Source organism: Balaenoptera acutorostrata, chromosome 2 (assembly GCF_949987535.1).
Source record: "Balaenoptera acutorostrata chromosome 2, mBalAcu1.1, whole genome shotgun sequence".
Classification (NCBI taxonomy): domain Eukaryota; kingdom Metazoa; phylum Chordata; class Mammalia; order Artiodactyla; family Balaenopteridae; genus Balaenoptera; species Balaenoptera acutorostrata.
In genome coordinates this window covers 59238245-59259620 of record NC_080065.1, presented here as the reverse complement: position 1 = coordinate 59259620, position 21376 = coordinate 59238245, and the positions used below count along the sequence as shown (strand labels likewise).

The 21376-nt window shown below is 40.3% G+C and overlaps 1 protein-coding gene and 1 non-coding gene across 2 annotated transcripts in view; one reads left to right on the top strand and one right to left on the bottom strand.

The window, feature by feature from the left end:
- MCCC2 (methylcrotonyl-CoA carboxylase subunit 2) overlaps positions 1 to 20580 on the bottom strand; it is a 71093-nt gene extending 50513 nt beyond the window's left edge. Inside the window, exons 1-6 of the mRNA XM_057540246.1 lie at positions 20296 to 20580; positions 16880 to 16946; positions 9069 to 9153; positions 6797 to 6898; positions 4523 to 4650; positions 1334 to 1446 (exon numbers count right to left, since the gene is read on the bottom strand). Coding sequence (XP_057396229.1) covers positions 1334 to 1446; positions 4523 to 4650; positions 6797 to 6898; positions 9069 to 9153; positions 16880 to 16946; positions 20296 to 20424 — 624 coding nt within the window. The 5' untranslated portion in view covers positions 20425 to 20580. The remainder of the gene's footprint in view (positions 1 to 1333; positions 1447 to 4522; positions 4651 to 6796; positions 6899 to 9068; positions 9154 to 16879; positions 16947 to 20295) is intronic.
- On the top strand, positions 8872 to 8944 carry TRNAY-GUA (transfer RNA tyrosine (anticodon GUA)). The gene has a single exon. It is a non-coding gene; the product is annotated as a tRNA-Tyr (tRNA).
- Positions 20581 to 21376: the final 796 nt, after the last annotated feature.

Genomic DNA, 21376 nt, shown 5'->3' with positions numbered 1-21376 from the left:
ATAAATTTCTGTTATTTTAAGCCACCCTGTTTGTGGTAATTTGTTACGGCAGCCCTAGGAAACTAATACAAGTTTCGTATAGCTATATAAATTATAATACCAGGTTAAATGGGCTAATTTCCCCTATAAGACAAAAGATCACAATAAGAATTTCATAACAGATAATGGATGCAAGGGCCATCTGGGCAAAAGTGAGCAAAGCTGAAGTTTCTATTTAGATAAACAAAGCATAGATATACGCAAGGTATCCACATAACAGTAAAATATATAATAAATAATAACAACACATTGTATTGGTAGATTATAAAGAAGAGCGATATAATAATTGCAAGTGATGACTAATTAATTAGAATACTAATAAAACTACTACAAACTTAAGAAATTCAATAACAAAACAAAAACAAAGGAGTTGCAGCAGTATTATGAAGTATTTCAAACATACAAAAAAGATTAGAATAGTAAAATAAATATTCTTTACCTAATACCCAGTCTTAATAAATCTTAACATTTGGTCAAACTTACTTCTGAATTTTTTTAAATGAATAAAATGTTTCAGATACAGTTGAAGCCTCTATAGACCTCCTACTTGGCCTTTATTCTCCTCCTCCCTCCCACCTCAAAGGTAACCACTGTTCTAAAGTTGAGTCTATCATTCCCATGTACCTGTTTATACATAATACATTATTTGATATATTTAACACTTGCATACATAGCAATTTGCTATACATTTATTCTACACTTTTTTTTTTTACCCAACATATTTTTTGAGGCTTATTTCTGTTGATGCACACAATTCTAGTTCATTCATTTTAACAGCTAACTATTATAACTCCTATGAATGGGCATTTACTTTGTTCTTTAACTTTTGCTATAACAAACAATGCTACAAGGAACTTTCTTGTACATGTCTCCTCATATATATACTAGAACTCCTCCAGAGTATAGTCCTAAAAAAGCAATTTTACTCAGTGTTCTTTCTTTTTAAAAACTCTTTTCCTTTGGTAAATAACCTTTATTATAGCATAACAGTATTCCCATATTTAGCAGATGAATCTGACTGGAGATATCCTTATGATGCTTTCTGTGGAGAAAGACTAAATTCTGTATTAAATTCTGTTCTGCAAATTCCCTGGCGGTCCAGTGGCTTGGACTCCATGTTTTCACTGCCAAGGGCCTGGGTTCAATCCCTGGTCAGGGAACTAAGATCCTGCCAGCTGCATGGCACAGCCAAAAATAAAAAACAAAACAAATTCTGTTTTAAGTCATCTCAGAATACCTGGTTAGCAAAGACATTTGATGCAAAAAGCAATACATCTCATTAATGAGAAATTACCTGTATAATACTTTTAGAAGACATAACTGCCTGATTATAGAATATGCGGCCAAAGTGATCTCGATCTGGAAATACCTCTGCTTGTCGAGGTAAGTTTGCTCCTCCCGAATCAACTGAAGAGAAATAAGTATATCTCAATGAACAAAACATGCTACACACAGGAAGACTTATCTCAATGATAACATCAGTTCTTAATTACATTCGCAAAAAACTTGCCCTATCTTTCTAAACTCTTCTACAGCCTCTTTCTCCAATCCTTCAATACAGCCCCCCAAAATGTACTGTTTTCTTCAAACACATTAGGCTCTCCTACCCCTGTGCAGAATTCCACTTGAAATGTTTAGGACATTCTCTCCCTTGAGGATTAGCCCCAGAAACACCAAAAATCCTTAACCAGTTCAGCTAAAATTGGATCTCTCTTTTAAAACAATCTGAAAATCATCTACAGAATTCATGTGATAGTTTTATTGCACATTGCCTCTGGTACTCTTTTTACTGCAGATTACAATGGTGGATAAGAATGTCAGCTGAGTTCAAAACAGAGCTTCATTACCTCACAGCTGTGTGATCACAGGTGTGTTTCCGAACCAGTCTACTGCCTCGGTCTCCCCACCGGTGAATTGAAGGTAACTGTGGCTATCCCATAGGGTTGTTATTGGGATGACATGAAATAGTGTATGTGAAGCACTTAGCTCAGCACATACTGTGAGTGCACAGAGTGAACGTTACAAAAAGTTAGCTAGTCTTACACCGATCACTCTTGCCTGCAACCACGAAGTCTTCTATTGATATTTAATACATTAGAGACAAGGACAACACAATACTCTTCACTGCATCCCCTACAGTGTTGGGCACAGCACCTGCAAGCAGTGGGGCCTCATTTGCTGTTTTCTATACATGAAAAGCAGTTCACACTCTGAGTCAATGAGGTAAATTCACTTTCATAGGAGAAAAAATTCTCATCAGTACCTGTTCAAATATCCATAAAAATGAACAGTACATACTGGCGTTTTTACAAACTAAGCCAATATCCAGGAAGTACCAATTTTAAACTGCCTTGCTTTTATGTTCTTTTAAAAATATCCTTAGATTTAAATGTACTTTCATTCCAAATATAAATTTACTTTCATTGAATATTAAATTTCTTTAAATTACGTCTGCTCAAACTATGTACATAATCAAGCGTTTAACCTAGTACCTGGCACTCAAGAGACCCATATATATTAGCTATTATTTTTTCATGGTTTGAACCCATTATGGTGAACAGAAAAACAAAATATTGGGTTGGTCAAAAAGTTCGTTCGGGGCTTCCCTGGTGGCGCAGTGGTTGGGAGTCTGCCTGCTAATGCAGGGGACACGGGTTCGAGCCCTGGTCTGGGAGGATCCCACGTGCCGCGGAGCAGCTGGGCCCGTGTGCCACAACTACTGAGCCTGCGCGTCTGGAGCCTGTGCCCCGCAACGGGAGGGGCCGCGATAGTGAAAGGCCCGCGCACCGCGATGAAGAGCGGTCCCCGCACCGCGATGAGGAGTGGCCCCCGCTTGCCGCAACTGGAGAAAGCCCTCGCACGAACCGAAGACCCAACACAGCCAAAAATAAATAAAAGATTTAAAAAAAAAAAAAAAAAAAAAAAAAAAAAAGTTCGTTCGTTTTTTTCCACAACATGGTTCTAACTAGTGCTTAGTTGTCCTTAACTTCACTCGAAACAATTTTGTTAGATTGTATTGTGACAGCTGTCATATCAGCAGTGCATTTTTTAAAAAAACTTATCAAAATTGGTGAATTTTTGTGTAGCCATTTTAATATTGAATATGGAAGAAAAAAGGCAACATTTTCAGCATATTATGCTTTATTATTTCAAGAAAGGTAAAAACGCAACTGAAATGCAAAAAAAGATTTGTGCAGTGTATGGAGAGGGCACTGCAACAGATCAAATGTGTCAAAAGTGGTTTGCGAAGTTTCATGCTGGAGATTTCTTGCTGGACGATGGTCCATGGTCAGGTAGACCAGTTGAAGTTGATAGCAATCAAATCGAGACACTAATTGAGAACAATCAGTGTTATACCACGCGGGAGATAGCCGACATACTCAAAATATCCAAATCAAGTGTTGAAAATCATTTGCACCAGCTTGGTTATGTGAATCGCTTTGACGTTTGGGTTCCACATAAGTTAAGTGGAAAAAAACCTTCTTGACCATATTTCTGCATGCAATTCTCTACTTAAACATAATGAAAACATGCCATTTTTAAAACAAATTGTGACGGGTGATGAAAAGTGGACGCTGTACGATAATGTGGAACGGAGGAGATTGTGGGGCAAGGGAAATGAACCACCACCAACCACACCAAAGGCCGGCGGTGTTCATCCAAAGAAGGTGATGTTGTGTATAAGGTGGGATTGGAAGGGAGTCCTCTATTATGAGCTCCTTCTGGAAAACCAAACGATTAATTCCAACAAGTACTGTTCCCAAGTAGACCAACTGAAAGCAGCACTCTAGGAAAAGCATCCCGAATTAGTCAACAGAAAAGGTATAATCTTCTATCCGGATAATGCAGGACCCCATGCTTCTTTGATGACCAGGCAAAAACTGTTACAGCTTGGCTGGGAAGTTCTGATTCATCCACCATATTCACCAGACACTGCACCTTCGGATTTCCATTTATTTAGGTTTTTATAAAATTCTCTTAATGGAAAAAATTTCAATTCCCTGGAAGACTGTAAAAAGCACCTGGAACAGTTTTTTGCTCAAAAAAATAAAAAGTTTTGGGAAGATGGAATTATGAAGTTGCCTGAAAAATGGCAGAAGGTAGTGGAACAAAATGGTGAATACATTGTTCAATAAAGTTCTTGGTGAAAATGAAAAATGTCTTTTATTTTTACTCAAAAACCAAAGGAACTTTTTGGCCCACCCAATATATAGAAGAAAAAAACACCACTCATGTAGAGAAAAAAATGGCAAACCCCAAAATACTGTCAGGGATTCTTCCTCAGTGATGTTATTATGGGTGGTGCTTGTTTACTTTTTCTCCCAGAGTTTTTAGCAAAGAATATGCGTCTCTTCCGTAATTATAAGAGAAGCCAACAGTTTTTTAAAAATATCCATTGATAATGTCATATATATATAGACTTCTAAACAATCTTGTATTTTTCTAGCTAATAATCATTTATTTTACAATTCTCATGACTTGCCCAAGTAAATGCAGGGGAGCCTGTTTTGCATCGCAATTTCTTGTGCCCGTAAGTGTTTCTTCACAGTCACCGGGTAGTAGGTACCTCCTTTGACAGTGGCATCATTGGCAACAATAATGCATTCTACTCTGAAAGGCAGAAATTTCATCGGAAAGAGAACATGAGAGAGTTCTTCAAAGTAAAGACCAATTGCATCTCATTACAAGACACTCCCAATACAGCCTCGCAATTTCTAGTACATATCCCCAGTGACAGCCATTAGTAGACAATCTTATGATATGAAAGTTTTAATCACTGTTCACATATTTATTTATATAAAATGAACCACTTTTAATAAGTTTACAAACTCTAACTTGATTTTTAAAGAATCATCACCCCATAGTAGTAGAGAAAAACTAACAACCTAAGCCACATTTCGTAATGGTTCTTTGAATGAAGGGGTCCTAATAAGATAATACAAAAACAACAACAAGGAATCCAAGTCTCGGGGTGAGAAAATCCCTCATGATAAACCTTTAAAATTTCCTTTTAGGAAGGTAATTTTCAAAAAGGAAAACTGATCCATCAAAAGTATTTATTTTTCATATTTTCTTCATGTCACTGCCATATGCTTTTCTATAAAACTAAAAGAAGTTTAAAGTACAACGCTTACCTTGCTTAAAGTAACAATAAGTACAAACTTTAAAATAGTATTTTGAAAGCATATACTATAATGAGTCATTAGTGGTGCCCTTTCTCACCAAAACCAGTCTGTCAGCTACCATGGCCCACACGTAACACGCAAGAAGCAGGAAAGTGAATGAAGAGGGCCAGTAAGGGAGGCTGCTTAGTATTGCCAGGAAACCCGAAGATCAGAGGCTCGCTTGAAACTGGAGAGAACAACAGTGTGGTCTTTACAAAATTTAATCTTTATATTTATGATGCTTTTTTTAACCTCACTTTATATTCTCTAGAATTCTAAAAAGAAACTTACTGAATCCTTGCTGAAAATGAAGTAGAGAACAGCAACTGAGCACACGGCCTCAGGTGGTGTTGTACTTCTTTTATTAGGGTATGTGGCTCCTCTCCTTTGAGCATCAGTTTTATTCACTAGGTTATATAAAGCCTTTTTCCACATTATAATTAACATTTTATAGAGTGGGATGTACATTTTTAATGACTTTAACATTGAACAAACTAGACTTCAAAAGGAATTTAGGCTTTGGCGGGTGCTGGGCCATAACCCCACATCTCCAGAGTATGGTCACTCCTCCGCCCTGGGGGCGCTGCACTAGAAAAGCTTAAGAAGCTCTGGTACAGGAAAGAGCCCACGCTATGAAGTCAGACAAAGCTAGGGTGAAATTCTGACTCTGCCACTTGCTATATATGCGACCTTGGACAAGAGACATAACCACTTTTACTTGTCTTATTAAAAGGTCACAGACATGTTACAGAATGAGAAATAAAATTAGTCCACAAAAATACTGTATTAGACATCTATTGGTTTTGCCTACCCAGCATCTATTATTTTGGTGACAAAACTAAACTTTCTTTCAGAAACTGCCCTTTCTCTATTTTTGATCCATGTGGCTCTAGCAGGACTGACCCCAAAGCCCATCTTCAGAGGTGAGCCCAAGGACCAGGCCTTTCTACTCAGCATCCACGCTGTGGGCTCAACAATGGGCTCTGGTTCCAGGCCTTCACCCTCAGGAGCTCTCAGCCCACTGCAGCTGCTAAGCTTATAGCACAGAAGCCGAGGATGCCTGTGGACAGCTCGGCCTGCCTAGGAACAAAACCAAAACCCAGCCTGTGACCTGGTAACACCGTTTGTGCTCCTCGACCCAGCTAGGCCCAGACTTATCAGTTAAGAGAGTCAATAAATTCTTTTTTGGTTTAAACTAGTTTGCACATCTATCATCTGCCAGAGAAAGAGTGCTGACCATATTCAACCATATGATTATGTAAGAAAGGTCAATTTCAATTACTATGAAGTACTACTTTAGACCTTTTTAAACGAGTGAAATCTTTTTCAGTCATACTATCCAACACTAGAGCAGCTCTAGTGAAAAGATAAAAACAGTCTTGCCCTGGCCCTTGCCTCCACGGAATCTCAAGAGCTAAAATGCACACACTCCACAGATGAATCTAACACATGTCTGGGTAGGAAGCCTCAGTCCTAAATAATATCACAAGCATAAAACTCACACGCTCACATGCAGAGCAGTGAGTGCGGGACACCCTGCCTCTTCGGCCTGCTTCCTGAAGCACATGGCAGAGTGTGGGCAGAATACTCACCCTGACACTCTCCCAATGCCTGTAATAATGCCACCGGCGGGGACCTCCTCATCACCATACAACTGGTAACCGGCAAATTGTGATAATTCCAGGAATGGAGACCTGAACGGAAGAAAAGATGCTGCTTGAATTAATGTCGTTTTTCAAAAAATCATATTTAAACAGTTAACATGTGGAAAAGGAAATTTTTTTCTTTAATGGGGCAATGTTTCAAATACACGTGTTGGACATAAAATTTACCAAAAAAATGTCAAAAACAAAATCTAGGGGACTTCCCTGGTGGTGTAGTGGTTAAGAATCCGCCTGCCAATGCAGGGGACACGGGTTCGAGCCCTGGTCCAGGAAGATCCCACATGCCATGGAGTCACTAAGCCTGTGTGCCACAACTACTGAGCCTGCGCTCTAGAGCCCGCAAGCCACAACTGCTGAAGCCCGTGCGCCTAGAGCCTGTGCTCTGCAACAAGAGAAGCCACCGCAATGAGAAGCCTGCACACCACAACGAAGAGTAGCCCCCGCTCACCGCAACTAGAGAAAGCCCGCCAGCAGCAACGAAGACCCAACACGGCCAAAAATAAATAAATAAATTTAAAAGAAAAAAAAAAAATCTAGTGTGACCACCCTGGGGATTTATACGGTATAGCCATACAAAGGAACACTAGGTTCTTATTTTTAAAGATGTTGTACAGATGTGTTTATTAATATAGAAAGAGAATAGCACCTAACACTTACGTAGCACCTACCACGTGCCAGCCTCTCTCCTAGGAGCTTCAGAAACACTAACTCATTCATTCCTCAGAACTACCTCCTGATATGGATCCTATTATGATCCCCACTGACTGATGAGGAAACTGAAACACAGAGATTAGGTCAGTTGTCTAAGGTCACACAATTACTAGTAAGTGGCAGAGTTGGGTTTTAATAAGCTCCGTAATAAGGGACCAGGCTCTTAACCACTGCATTATTCTCTCACTTAAATGTTCAGGATACAGTGGGGGGACGGGGGACAGGGGGAGGCAGGGGGTTATAAAACACCACATTTAGTATGATTCCATTTTTCTTTAAAAAAAAAAAAAAAAGTGATTCACATTTGCATAAAAACAGTGTAGAAGAATACACACTAGGTGTTAACGGTGTTTGTCTCCAGGCTGGGCGTGTGTGTGCATGTCCCCAGAAACAATACTTCTGAGCCTTCATTTCTCTCTCTAACTGGTCTTTTTTTTTTAATGATTTATTTGTTTGTTTGTTTATTTATTTATTTGTTTGGCTGCGCTGGGTCTTAGTTGCGGCATGTGGGATCTAAGTTCCCTGACCGGGCACTGGCAGCGTGGAGTCTTAGCCACTGGACCACCAGGGAAGTCCCTCTCTCTAACTGGTCTTGGTGCTTCCACCCTCAAGGCCCACAGTCTACTCACAAGACAACAGCCAGAATAACTTTTTAAAACCTAAGTCAGATAAGGCCTACAAAGTCTCCCCATTTCTGTCAGAGTAAAAGCCCAAACTCTTACACTGGCCTACAAACCTCTTACCGAAATCGCCCGTCTCCTGCTACTCCCCCGTTCACTCCCTCCACCACACCACACGGCCTTCTGGCCCTTTTAGCATATCAGCATCTGTGACCTGCCCCCACCACAGAACCTTTGCACTGGCCACTGCCCTCCGCCTGCAACGCTCTCTCCCCAGATATTTAGAGCCCATCTCTCTTCACTCCTTCCAATCTTTGCTCAAATGTCACCAACTCAATGAGGCCTATTCTAACCACCTCATTTGAAACTACAACTTGACCTTCATCTTTCTCTCCCATACTCTGGTCTACCTTTTCTTTATCCCATGACATTTATCACCTTCTAACATACTATATAATTTATGACACTTATCGTTTATTTTCTATCTCCTCCTGCTACAATGTAAATTCCAGTAGGGCAAGGAACTTTGTTTATTTTGTTCAGTGATGTATCACTAGCACCTAGAACAGCACCTGACACACAGTAGCCTCGCAATAAACATCTGTTGTTGAATCTTACGATAAGAACCAGAATTTAAAATCATTTATTTATAAAACTATCTAAGATGGGAATTCCCTGGTGGTCCAGTGGTTAGGACTCTGCACTGTAACTGCCGAGGGCCTGGGTTCAATCCCTGGTCAGGGAACTAAGATCCTACGAGCCACGTGGCATGGCCAAAAAACAAAACAAAACAATACAAAACCAAAAAGAACTAAGAAAGCACCATGGAACAGAGAACACCCTGAGCCAGAACTTGGGTATGTACCAACCCTGGGTCTATAAGATTGTCAACTCTTTCTCCTGGTAACAGTTTTCCTCTTGATATGTGACGTGCTCGGGCTTTCTCACCACCTCCTGTGATAAAAAATAGGATTAGATTAGATGAATTCATTATAAGGTCTCCATTAAACTTAATACCAGAAAAACATATAACACTTAATCCAAAATATGGTACTTTTTAAAAAATTTAACATATCCTGTGAAAAACAGCTAATTTTTCAGATCATTCAAACTGGCATTTTTTAAAATCAATCTATCCCTGAGCCCACAGTATATTATACATTTTCTAAATTCAGTAGTAATTACTTAAGGAAATAACGCAGTACTTTTCTCTGCATCTCATACATTGCAAATACTGTCTCATCTCCACCACACTTATTACACCTACTATAAATACTAGCACTGTCCTATATGCTACGTGAAATTTGAAAAGTTCCTAACTTCATTTGTACCAGGTAAAAAGCATTATTTTAGAAATGATTTCCATAATAAGCACAACAAAACTTAGCTAAAGGTGCTATTTTTAGGCCCCCAAATAGGAGAGAATTGAACACCTTATACAGCAATTTAAAAGTCCCCTTTTGTTAGTATCCTGAATCAGAGATGATCTTCGGAGTTTCCTGACATTGCTCCAGACTAAAGGAAATTACAATAATTGAAGAGTCCGCTGGGGTAACCAACCCAGTGAGGCTGCTTGAGGTGAGGGGTACACCAAACCTCACCCAGCCTGAGAACAGCTGGGTTCGGTACCTGGGGAATATCCATAACCCACTCTCAGCAAACCAAGGTAAATAATCAGAACAGATGATCAAATTGTACCTTAATATGTTTACCTTCACTGTTGCCCAAGAGTTCCATCTTAATATACTCCTTGTCTACTGAAATGTTCAGCTGTTGAAGAAAGCTATTTGTTTTTTAGGTGAGCAAATAAGTTCATACAGATTTCAAACAAGCCTCCAAGTAGTGCAACCTTATTTTCAAATCAGGACTTTCCTACGTCTAAGGGGATTTTTTTTTTTTTCTGAAAAGGTAGAGGGCATATTTTTAAGACTAAATCTGCCTTAAGGTAACTAAGAAAATCATAACATACATCTAATCTTTTAAAATGAAAATCATTCTGGGAGGCAAAGCCTTACAAGATAGTATGAATTAAATCAAACAGCTTTCCTCTTTTCTCCCAGCCACCAAGAACTCAGAGTGCCCTACTGAGGTGTGTATAGTTATAGGAGAGAGGGAGGACGAAAGAGTGACAAAGGGCAGAGGAAACTTCTGAGAGTGACACATTCATCGTCTTGATTGTGGTGACGGTTTCACGGGTGTATACATATGTCAAAACTCATCAAACTGTACGCTTTAAATAATGCGGCTTATATCAATTATACCTTAATAAAGCTGTTTAAAAGTAAGTATTAAAGAAAAATAAACCTAAGACACTGCAAAGAAGACCAGGCTTGGGTGAGGGTCTTTGGAGAGTTTGGCGACATAAGCATCCACTAAGGGGCTAGCAGGGAAAAGCATGGCAGGGGAGGGTGGGATGAAAAAGAGATAAGAAAATATATCTGTGTTTTGGTTTTTTTTTTTTAGTACTTAAAGCAACATTATTCCTAATTCTGCCTAGAGCTTCACTTTGCTATTCCGAGCACCTAGTGAATTCTGTTTTTATTAGGAAAACCCAGAAAGAGTGCTATCCTTGATACGGATTCTCAGGTCACAGAATTCAGCTCCTCTGGCATTTAAACTGGCCTAGGATATGTGGACCACCACAAAAAGACAGAATGTCACAGCACCTTAGTTTTCCAAGGATTACTCTTAAAAGATTTTGCATTAACTATCTCCACTCCCACAGACTCAGAGCCAGAAAAGCCTGATGTTTTCCTTCTATCTCATTTACCATACTGCACTGATTCTAAAACACACATTTTGTTCACATTTTAACACCCCTAAAATCAGGAAGCATTTTACAGTTTATAGCATCTTTTCATCTCTGTCACCAGGGGGCAGTCGCGACATAGCTGTCTGCCTCTGGGTGCACAGCACAAATGTCTAAGTGTGGTCACTTCAATGGTGCTATACGCATTGCTGGAACTACCTGCATGCAGTTTAACGTGAATTTTCAAATGTTTTCAAAAACTACACAAGCCTTAAACAACAAGGTCCTACTGTATAGCACAGGGAACTATATTTAATATCCTGTAATAAATTGTAATTGAAGAGAATATGAAAAATGTATATATATGTATAACTGAATCACTTTGCTGTACAGCAGAAATTAACATGACATGTAAATCAACTATACTTCAGTAAAGTAAGTTTTTTAAAAACTACACAAGCCTTATCTTAAGGTCATTAAAAGACCCCCTTTCAACCACCAAAAACTATTCGTGTTTTTCTGTATCAATAAAGTTACTACCCAGTTTTAGAAAAACTAAGCACTCTGAATCTATCAAAACACTTAGAGCCCTTCAATTAACTTGTGTTAATCAAAGTACTTAGTTCTGGCTACCACGAATAACACAGCTGGGTTAATCCTTGTTACATGTACAGAAATGACTAAGCCACTCCTAGCAATCCTACATGCTCCAACAGGAACCAAAGGGGATAGCAAAGACGGTGCCCTGAGAAGAAATCTGAAACAAAGATAGCAGTGAGGCAGAAAGAAAGGAAAAGACAAAAAGGAGGACAAGAGTCCACTCATTACTGTCAACCTTTTTATTTATCAGAAGTTCTATCAAATGAAAACTTCAAGGATTAACTTTCGAAGCAACCTGAAACACTGTCCCTTCTTCTTATCTGAAAATTACTTAGGAAATCTTATGAATTTTAAAGCCAGGATGGGGCTTCCCCGGTGGCGCAGTGGTTAAGAATCTGCCTGCCAGTGCAGGGGACATGGGTTCAGCCCTGGTCCGGAAAGATCCCACATGCCACGGAGCAACTAAGCCCATGCTCCACAACAAGAGAAGCCACCACAATGAGAAGCCCACGCACCGCAACAAAGAGTAGCCCTTGCTCGCTGCAACTAGAGAAAGCCCACATGCAGCAATGAAGACCCAATGCAAACAAAAATAAATAAATAAAATAAATAAATTTATTTTTAAAATAAATAAATAAATAAAAGTCAGGATGTCTATACAGGTGGCCAACAGGCACAAGAAAAGACGCTCAACATCGTTAATTATATATTAGAGAAATGCAAATCAAAACTACAATGAAGTGCCACCTCACGTCAGTCAGAGTGGACATCATTAAAAAGTCTACAAATAACAAATGCCGGAGAGGGTGTGGAGAAAAGGGAAACCTCCTACACTGTTGGTGGGAATGTAAACTGGTGCAGCCACTATGGAAAACAGTGTGGAGGTTCCTCAAAAAACTAAAAATAGAGTTGCCATATGATCCAGCAATCCCACTCCTGGGCATATATCCGGACAAAACTATAATTCAAAAAGATACACGCACCCCTATGTTCATAGCAGTACTATTCACAATGGCCAAGACATGGAAACAACCTAAATGGCCACTGACAGATGAATCGATAAAGAAGATGTGGTGTGTATATAAATACACACACACACACACACACACACACACACACACACACAATGGAATACTACTCAGCCATAAAAAAGAATGAAATAATGCCATTTGCAGCAACATGGATGACCTAGAGATTATCACACTAAGTGAAGTAAATCAGAAAGACAAATACCACATATTAATCTAAAATATGATAAAAACGAACTTATCTACAAAGAGAAACAGACTCCCAGACACAGAGAATAGACTTGTGGTTGCCGAGGGAGGAGGGGGTTGGAGAGGAATGGGTTGGGAGTTTGGGATTAGCAGATACAAACTATTACATATAGGATATACATATAGGATAAACAATAAGGTCCTATTGTATAGCACAGGGAAATATATTTAATATCCTGTGATAAACCATAATGGAAAAGAATATGAAAAAGAATGTGTGTATATATACACATATATATATATGCGTGAATGACTGCTATACAGCAGAAATTAACACAACATTGTAAATCAACAATACTTCCATAATATAATTTTTTTAAATGTGTGTTTAGAGGTATTACTGATAGGTGATTTTTTTTTTCTTCTTTCTACTTTTCTCTATTTTCCAAAATTTCTGTAAGTATAATATATACATTATATAACATAAGCATATATTACTTTTAAATTATATATACCTGTGTAATATCCATTTTCCTGGCATAACAGTATTAGTTCCAGGCAACACTGTGAAGAAGGCTTTGTCCTTTCCTGGCTTCCCTCCCAAGGAGCGCTGCTCAGTCCTCTCCTCCCCTTTAGAGCCCAGACCGTCAGATGATGGAACCCGCCATCCCCAGCAGATGCTCACCTCTCTTCCCCTTTAGAGCCCAGACCGTCAGATGATGGAACCCGCCATCCCCAGCAGATGCTCACCTCTCCTCCCCTTTAGAGCCCAGACCGTCAGATGATGAGAACCCGCCATCCCCAGCAGATGCTCAGTGCTGGAGGACTCTACCGCCTCTTATTCAAACCCTCTAGTCTTAACATCCAAAGGGAATGACCAATTCATCAATTCTGCTCCCTAACAAAACATACTTTCATCTCAACAAGGGTTTTGGGTCTTCTTCAGGAGACAAGACCTTATTCCAAGACGGTTTCTAGTCATTGTTCTAGTCATCATTCTGAAAAGCCTACCAGCAGGATATTTTGCCTCTCGAATCATACCCAGTAGACAAAAACTCATGTCATTTTTTAACACCATTTCCTCACACTTAGAACAGGGGTTCGAGAGCTACCTGGTCAAAAAGGATGACCAATGTCCACTACCCCTGTTTTCACAAGTCACCCTCCTACTTACACACCCCTCTCTCCCTAGAGAGAAATTCGGGTGGTCTGGGGACAGTGTAATTGACATTCTTTGCTTTTTGACTGCTTGCTTTCCTTTCCCCTTTTCCTGAAAACAGTACTGCCACCACCATGAAGTTCCAGGAGCTGCCAGCCACAGTACACTTGAGCCCTGGTGGACATGGGTCCAGGCTGGCACCATTATACTATATCCCCCTGGATATAGTGGCTGGGCCAAAGAATGAACATGGGACCCAAGTGAACCCATCAAAGTTTTCCAAATCGGAGATGAAAGGATAACTAGATCTTTCCTTCAGATTGTAAACTGTAAGAATGTAATCCCTGACCTGCCAGCAACATGGTTGCCCACCTCACAGAGAAGCCAGAGAGAACGCAGTCCACACATACATACACATCCTGAAATGAGAGAAGATGGGCAGAGACAGTGAGTCCTGGAGGGGCTGGAGCCCCCCGGTTCATTCAGCACTTCCTTTCCATGGTTTGGTTGTTGGTTTCTGGATTAAACAAGTTTGATTTGGATATTTGTTACTTAAATCCAAAGGGACTGAATACAGCCATCAACAAAACAATATTCTTCATATATTATAAATACCTAACTTAGAAGGAGCTATATGAAGTTTTTTGTTTGTTTTTTTTTTAATTCTCCCCTGTACCGTCATAGATAGAATGGGAGCAATTACTGCCATCTGAATGAAGTCTTTGCTTCAACTGGTCCCACACTGAGTTGCATATCTGTTTGTTTATGTCATGGTAACTTTTACAGGATTTAATTGATTTTGATCCTAAACTACTATAGTACAAAAGACAGAGACCAAGATATTCCAAATGGATTTAATTTCTGGTCTTTTCAATTAATTTTGATTAATCTATTAAGTCAAAAGAAGACAGCAATGTGTGCTTGGAATGAATAATGCCTATAATTCATAGACCCACTCCTAAGTCTCAAGTTATGAATGAGGTACTGAAAATTTACAAGAGGGACTAAATAACTGGACCAAAGTTGCTTAATTATTAGAGTAACCAGTCCAGCCTTCCACCCTCAAAATTCTACAAAGAACCAAAATACTGAGCTTATTTCTTCCCTAACACCTACACAAGTGAATATACAACTTTGGATGGTCTTTCTGTTCATCTGCCATTAATTAATTACCTTGCCTCCATCCTTAAAGTCCTCAGAGGAAAAAAATATAAAAAACATTTTTACTTAAACTAAAGAGAAATCTATCAAGGTTTTGCTAAATTATTTCACTAATGACTTCTACTGAAAGTCTGTCCTCTGAGTGTGATAAGATCATACCCAGGAATGAAACAATACCCTTAAACCACAGGTTTACAGATAAAATAGATTCTTTATGAGGACACTGGGGAGAATTCTTTTTAAATGAAGGCTGTAAAATTCATATAGTTCCTTCTCAGTTAGGTACTGTAATATATTAAGACTCTTACTTTGGAAATGGCCATTAGTTTCAAGTCACATAGCCTTCTAAATTGTCATATACACCAATAAGGGCACAATAGAATGCGATGTGGTACCTGTTTATACATTAATATTTTATATTCCTCCCTATGATGCAATTTCTTCCAAGCAAAAAAATGTCTATTATGTCCACAATTTAAAAATAAAAAATGTCAATTTACAAAGTTTTTAGGATATCTCATTTATTTAATTAGCAGTAAACCCATATAGAAATTATTTCCAAATTACATGACACAGCAGAAAATGCACAATTACGCAAAAGGTGGTATGTAGTATGAATATGACTAATGGGCAGAAAATGTTTTAGTTGCTTCAAGTGAAACAAAAATTTCAGTGTGATGCTGTGGCTGAAATAAAAACCTTAAGAAGAAATAGTTTTAAAAATTGATGAGGGAGTTCTCTGGTGGTCTAGTGGTAAAGATTTGGTGCTTTTACTGCCGTGGCCCAGGTTCAATCCCTGGTAGAGGAACTGAGGTTCCACAAGCCTCACAGTGCAGCCAAAAAAGAAACTGATGAACCTGAATTTCTACTTTCCCCCAAATAATGGCAGTGCTATAAGAGCAGAAAAACTGTCCAAGTAATAGGAAAAAATAAGATGTCTGCATGCCAACAAATGCAGGGGTTTTTTTAATTAAAGTATAGTTGATTTACATTATTGTGTTAGTTTCAGGTGTACAGCAAAGTGATTCAGTTTTATATTTTTTTTTCAGATTATTTTCCATTATCAGTTATCACAAGATAGTGAATATTGTTCCCTGTGTTATGCAGTAAATCTTTGTTGCTTATCTATTTTACGTATAGTAATTTGTATCTGTTAATCCCATACTCCTAATTTATCTCTCCCCCCTTCCCTTTCCCCTTTGGTAACCACAAGTTTGTCTCCTATGTGTGTCTGTTTCTGTTTTGTATATAGATTCATCTGCATTATTTTTTAGGTTCCACATATAAGTGATATCATATAATATTTGTCTTTCTCTTCCTGACTTACTTCCCTTAGTATGATATTCTCTAGGTCCATCCATGTTGCTACAAATGGCAATATTCCATTCTTTTTTATGGCTGAGTATACACCCATATATTTATGTGGATATATATACCACATCTTAAACCAATCGCCTCTTGATGGGCATTTGGGTTGTTTCCATGTCTTGGCTCTTGTAAATAGTGCTGCTATGAACACTGGGGTGCACTGTATCTTTTTGAATTACAGTTTTCATCTTTTCCAGATATATGCCTAGGAGTGGAACTGCTGGATCATATGGTAGCTCTCTTTTTAGTTTTTTAAGGACCTCCATACTGTGTTCCATAGTGGCTGCCCCAATTTACATTCCCAGCAACAGCAAATGCACAGTCTTGAAGAGTCAAAAGCTTGATGCTACTAGTTTTTCCTAAAATGAATAATTACAAGGGACATCTTAATTAAAAGCATAAACTGAAGAATAAATGAGTGCTTACCCAGTCTGATGTTCTGTGCTCGTTCATGGAGTTGATTTACTAGTGCTTTCATCTGCTCATAGTTTTCCTAAAACAGAAGCAAAGAAAAAGAGGGAGAGTATTATAGGAAAGCAATGATTTTTTTTTACCATAATAAGGGTTAAGGTGAACAGCATTACATGCCAACCCCATGTGGCCTCCACACTGGGCCACTTTGCCACCCGTGTGGCCTCCGTGCTGGGCCAACTCCAACGTGTAAAAAAGATTAATTCGTGCCTCTCTGTCTTTGCTCAAGCTCTTCTGCACTACCACCGCCCTCTCTGGTCCATCTATCCAAATCTCACCCCCTTTTTAAAGCCTAACTGATGTTCCATCTCATCTCCAACACAATTTCTGGCTACTCCCACTCATTTTAACAACTTCCTTCCTTACACATCTACAGAACTTAATTGATCTCTAGTTTTGTTTTCTTTTGTCAATGAATATAAGCCCTTTGAGGGTTAGAATGCCATCTTATTTTTTCTGTCCCGTCAACCACTATCGTGAGGAGATTCCAACCAATGCAGAAATACTTGTTTTACACTTACTGACAAATTACACTTAAAAACAAAGCCCAGGGGGAAAATGGATTCTATTTTATGTTTAAAAAGGAACAGGGGGGAATTCCCAGGTGGTCCAGTGGTTAGGATTCCAGACTTTCACTGCCAATGGCATGGGTTCAATCCCTGATTGGGGAACTAGGATCCCACAAGCCACACGGCACGGCCAAAAAATAAAAAAATAAAATAATCCCAGCCTCCTTTTTCAGACAAGTGTGGCCATGTGACTAAACGCTAACCAATGAGATATAAGCAGAAGTTGTTAGGTATGACTTCTAGAAAGGCTCCTTAAAAAAAAGGACAAGAAGGTGAGGGTGTCCTTTTACCTATTCACCCTTTCTCCTCCTTTGCACCTGGAACTCAGACATAATAGCTGGAGCTTAAGCAGCCATCTTAGACCATAAGGTAAACTGTACTACTTATTTTAAATTCTTCCTTCCCTCCCATCCTAGCCAAGGTTCACTGTGAGATTACACTTCCCTACCCCACAGTCTCTGAATCTGTCCGTATTACTTGCTTTGATGAGTGGAATGTGGGCAAAGGTGACAGTGTACCAATTGCAAGAAGAGGCTTAAAGAAGGACAAAGTGTTTCCATGCTCTCCTCTTGTGCCCCAGCCTTCCATTATGAGAGGAGCATCCCACAGCAGCCACTGCCCCTTCATTCTGGGTCCTGGAATAAGAAACAAGTAGAGCAGACCTGAATCTACTACAGTCCTACAGCAGAACTGCCACAACCAACCCATAGATCCAAGCACAAAAAATAACTACTTGTTCTTTTGAACAACGAGATCTTGGGATTGGTTGCTACTCAGCATTACTGAAGCAAAATCTGGCTAATATAGTAATTAGTCCAAGGTCACTCAGCTAACAAGTAGTAGAATTAGGATTTAAACCAAAATCCACCAACTCCAGAAACTCGCTCTTAAAGCAACATGCTACAGTGTCTCTTCTGCCCACTGAAAGGGCCACTGTTGACACTTTAGCACATTTCCATCAGGTCTTTTTCCCCCTCAGGAAATATGTTGCTTGTTAGCTTTTAAACATACCTGAAATACTAAGCCAGTGCTTTTTCCACCATAGCACAGCTACTTCCCTATTCTAATTACTGGCGCACAGACTGAACCAGAACATACAACATTTTACACAGAGAAAGAAGTTATAATCTCAGGCTCACACTCCCTAAGCCCTAGCTAGCAGCCACCGTCAAATATATCAGCCGAGACGTGACTTCAAAAAGACGGCAGAGCAGGAAGCTCCAGGCCCTTATTCCCCCACAGAGACATCACAAAACAACCCAAAACTGGCTAAAGTAACCTTACAGGAGCTCTGGAAAACACTCAGAGGTCTACAGCAACCAAGAGAACACCCAGCCGAGAAGCCATATTCAAAATGGTGGGAAACCCATTCTCCACACTGCAGTCACACTGATTATTCTACCATGTCCACAGGATCATGCCACTTCTCTATTTAAATATCTTAGCAGACAGACTGCAAGGTGAAATCTAAATGTGGCTTCTACACATGGCTTCCCTCCTCTACCTGGCTGCATAAGCAATCCCATCTACTCCATGAATTCCCCACCCTGGCCGGGACTTCCAAGTTCTCACTCCCACTAACCACTTTCATAACTTGGTACCTATGTTCTCATAACTCCTTTAGTTTGTATAATCTTGCCTCCCATTCTCCATCCTGAACCTGGCCAGTTCTTACCCAACTCAAGATCCAACTCACTCCTTGCCTCCTACCTGCAACCACCTTTTTTAAGCTTTAGACATCACTCATCACAATGCATTGCTTTCTTGTCACCTCCCCCACAAAATTATGATTCCATTCCTACACATCTATTCCAAATACCTAAAATAGTGGCTAGACCACAGTAACCACTTAAAGTTTCTGAATTAAACATTCTCTCCTGATCCCAGGACATCTAAAGACTTTTGGAAGTCTCCCACTGGATACTGTTTCTGCCTCAGCCTGCTGATTTCCTTTCAACCTCCTTGTCTTCCCAAAGGCAGGAATTATTTAAAATGTATTCTCTGAGGGACCTTCCTGTTGGTCCAGTGGTTAAGACTCTGAGCTTCCAATGCAGGGGGTGCGGGTTTGATCTCTGGTCGGGGAACTAAGATCCCACCTGCCGCAGCGGCGTGGCCAGAAAAAGTCTTCTCTGAAAGTTATTTGCACAATTTAAATGTTATCTGTACAGGCTTAGAAACCATGGGACAGACTGAAAATTTCCAGCTCTGATATTTCACAAACCAGGAGTTGTTTTTTTAACGCTGTGATACCTCCCAATTCCAAGAAAAGCCATTTAAAGATAAATATTTTTCTATTAACATAACCAACCATTTCAAGTCTGATAAGCACAACCCAGGGTCAGCTGTGCTAGACCAGTTGTTCCCAAAGCTGGCTGCCACCAAGGCCCTGCCCTCCCCTCTCACCAACTTCATTAACAATGCAAACACCAAGACCCCACCCCAGAGACGGAAAAGGTCCAGGGTGAGGCTAAGGCAGCCGTATATTCAACAAGCTCCCAGGTGACTGCTAAACCAGAGAGCCACTGGTTTTGAGAACCACTGATTTTAAAGATACAAAGTATAGTGCCAGTGCTAAAAGTGAACTAAAATGTATCTGATTTGGAATTGTTTTCTTTTTCAAACTTCACGACCCCTGGTGCGTCCCAGAATCATGACAGGGGATCCAGAGAAAAGAGCAGCGACTGTTGAAGTGCGCCTACCCTGTACCTGCTTCCCAGTCTGGCCAACGCCTTGTGCCGTCGGTGAAGAGGAATCACTGACTCGGGCTGGGTACTCCAGGCCCGGGCCGCTCACCCGCCCTACCTGGTAGATGGCAGAGCTCGAGTCCGGTTGGGTGCCCAGCGTCGCCACAGAGTCCCCATGATAGGCGCGCGGCGCGGGGGCAGCGGCGCGGGCGCACGGCCGCAAAGCTAATCTCAGGGCGGCCCACATGGCAGCAGGCACAGAGGCAGGAAAGAGCGTGAGAGACCGGCCTGCGCCGGTCCGGAGCCGAGGCTTTCCCCTCCAACTCCCACGCTTCGGGATACAGCTCAGCCGAGGCCTTTGCAGTCCCAACCCGTCTGAAACCTCCCGGATTCTGAGGCCTGCCTCGGCACGTGCCGGCGCACGCCGCCCGTGATTGGTCAGCGCTGAGCACCACGCCCCCCGAATTCAGCGAATAAGGGACAGAGGTGCAGCCCCGCGAGGCCTGTCCCATCGCGAGCCCCGGAGCGTTGCGGTTACCGGGGTGGAGCGACCCTTTTACGTCTTCCCAGTCTGCCGAGATGCTGAGCTTAGAAGCTGCGGCTGAGTTTCCTTGTTGTCGGCCTCCGTGCTATTTCTGTGTGCTGTTTTCTTCTTCCCCTGCTGCTAGAAAGGGTGTTCCGGGGCTTGAAAAAGCTTATCCTTATATGAGAGCTGGAAACTGAACAGGCTTATTAAGCTGCCCTAAGAAACTCTTTAAGGAGATAACCATTCATTCAACAAATATGTCTTTAATGTCCCCTATCAAGTGCTTTTCTGGAGCAGGGAATACAGTGGAGAACAGGCAAAGCGTCCTCTTTTGTAAAGCGGAGAGAACATAAACAAGTAAATAAAAATAAAAATTCTAGTAGGATAAATTACAACTTAGATGTACAATTATAACGTACTTATATAACTTTGCCTATAACAAATCTGAGCTTCCTCACAATTTCTCATCCACTGGACAGTGAGGAAAAATTAATCTTATTTAGTCCACTTAAGTCTTAGATTTGAGTTAATTTTTGTATATGGTGTTAGGTAAGGGTGTGGCTTCATTCTTTTGTATGTAGATATCCAGTATTCCCAATATCATTTGTTGTAAAGACTGTCCTTTCCCCATTGAATAGTCTTGGCACCCTTTTGAAAACTTATTTCATAAGCA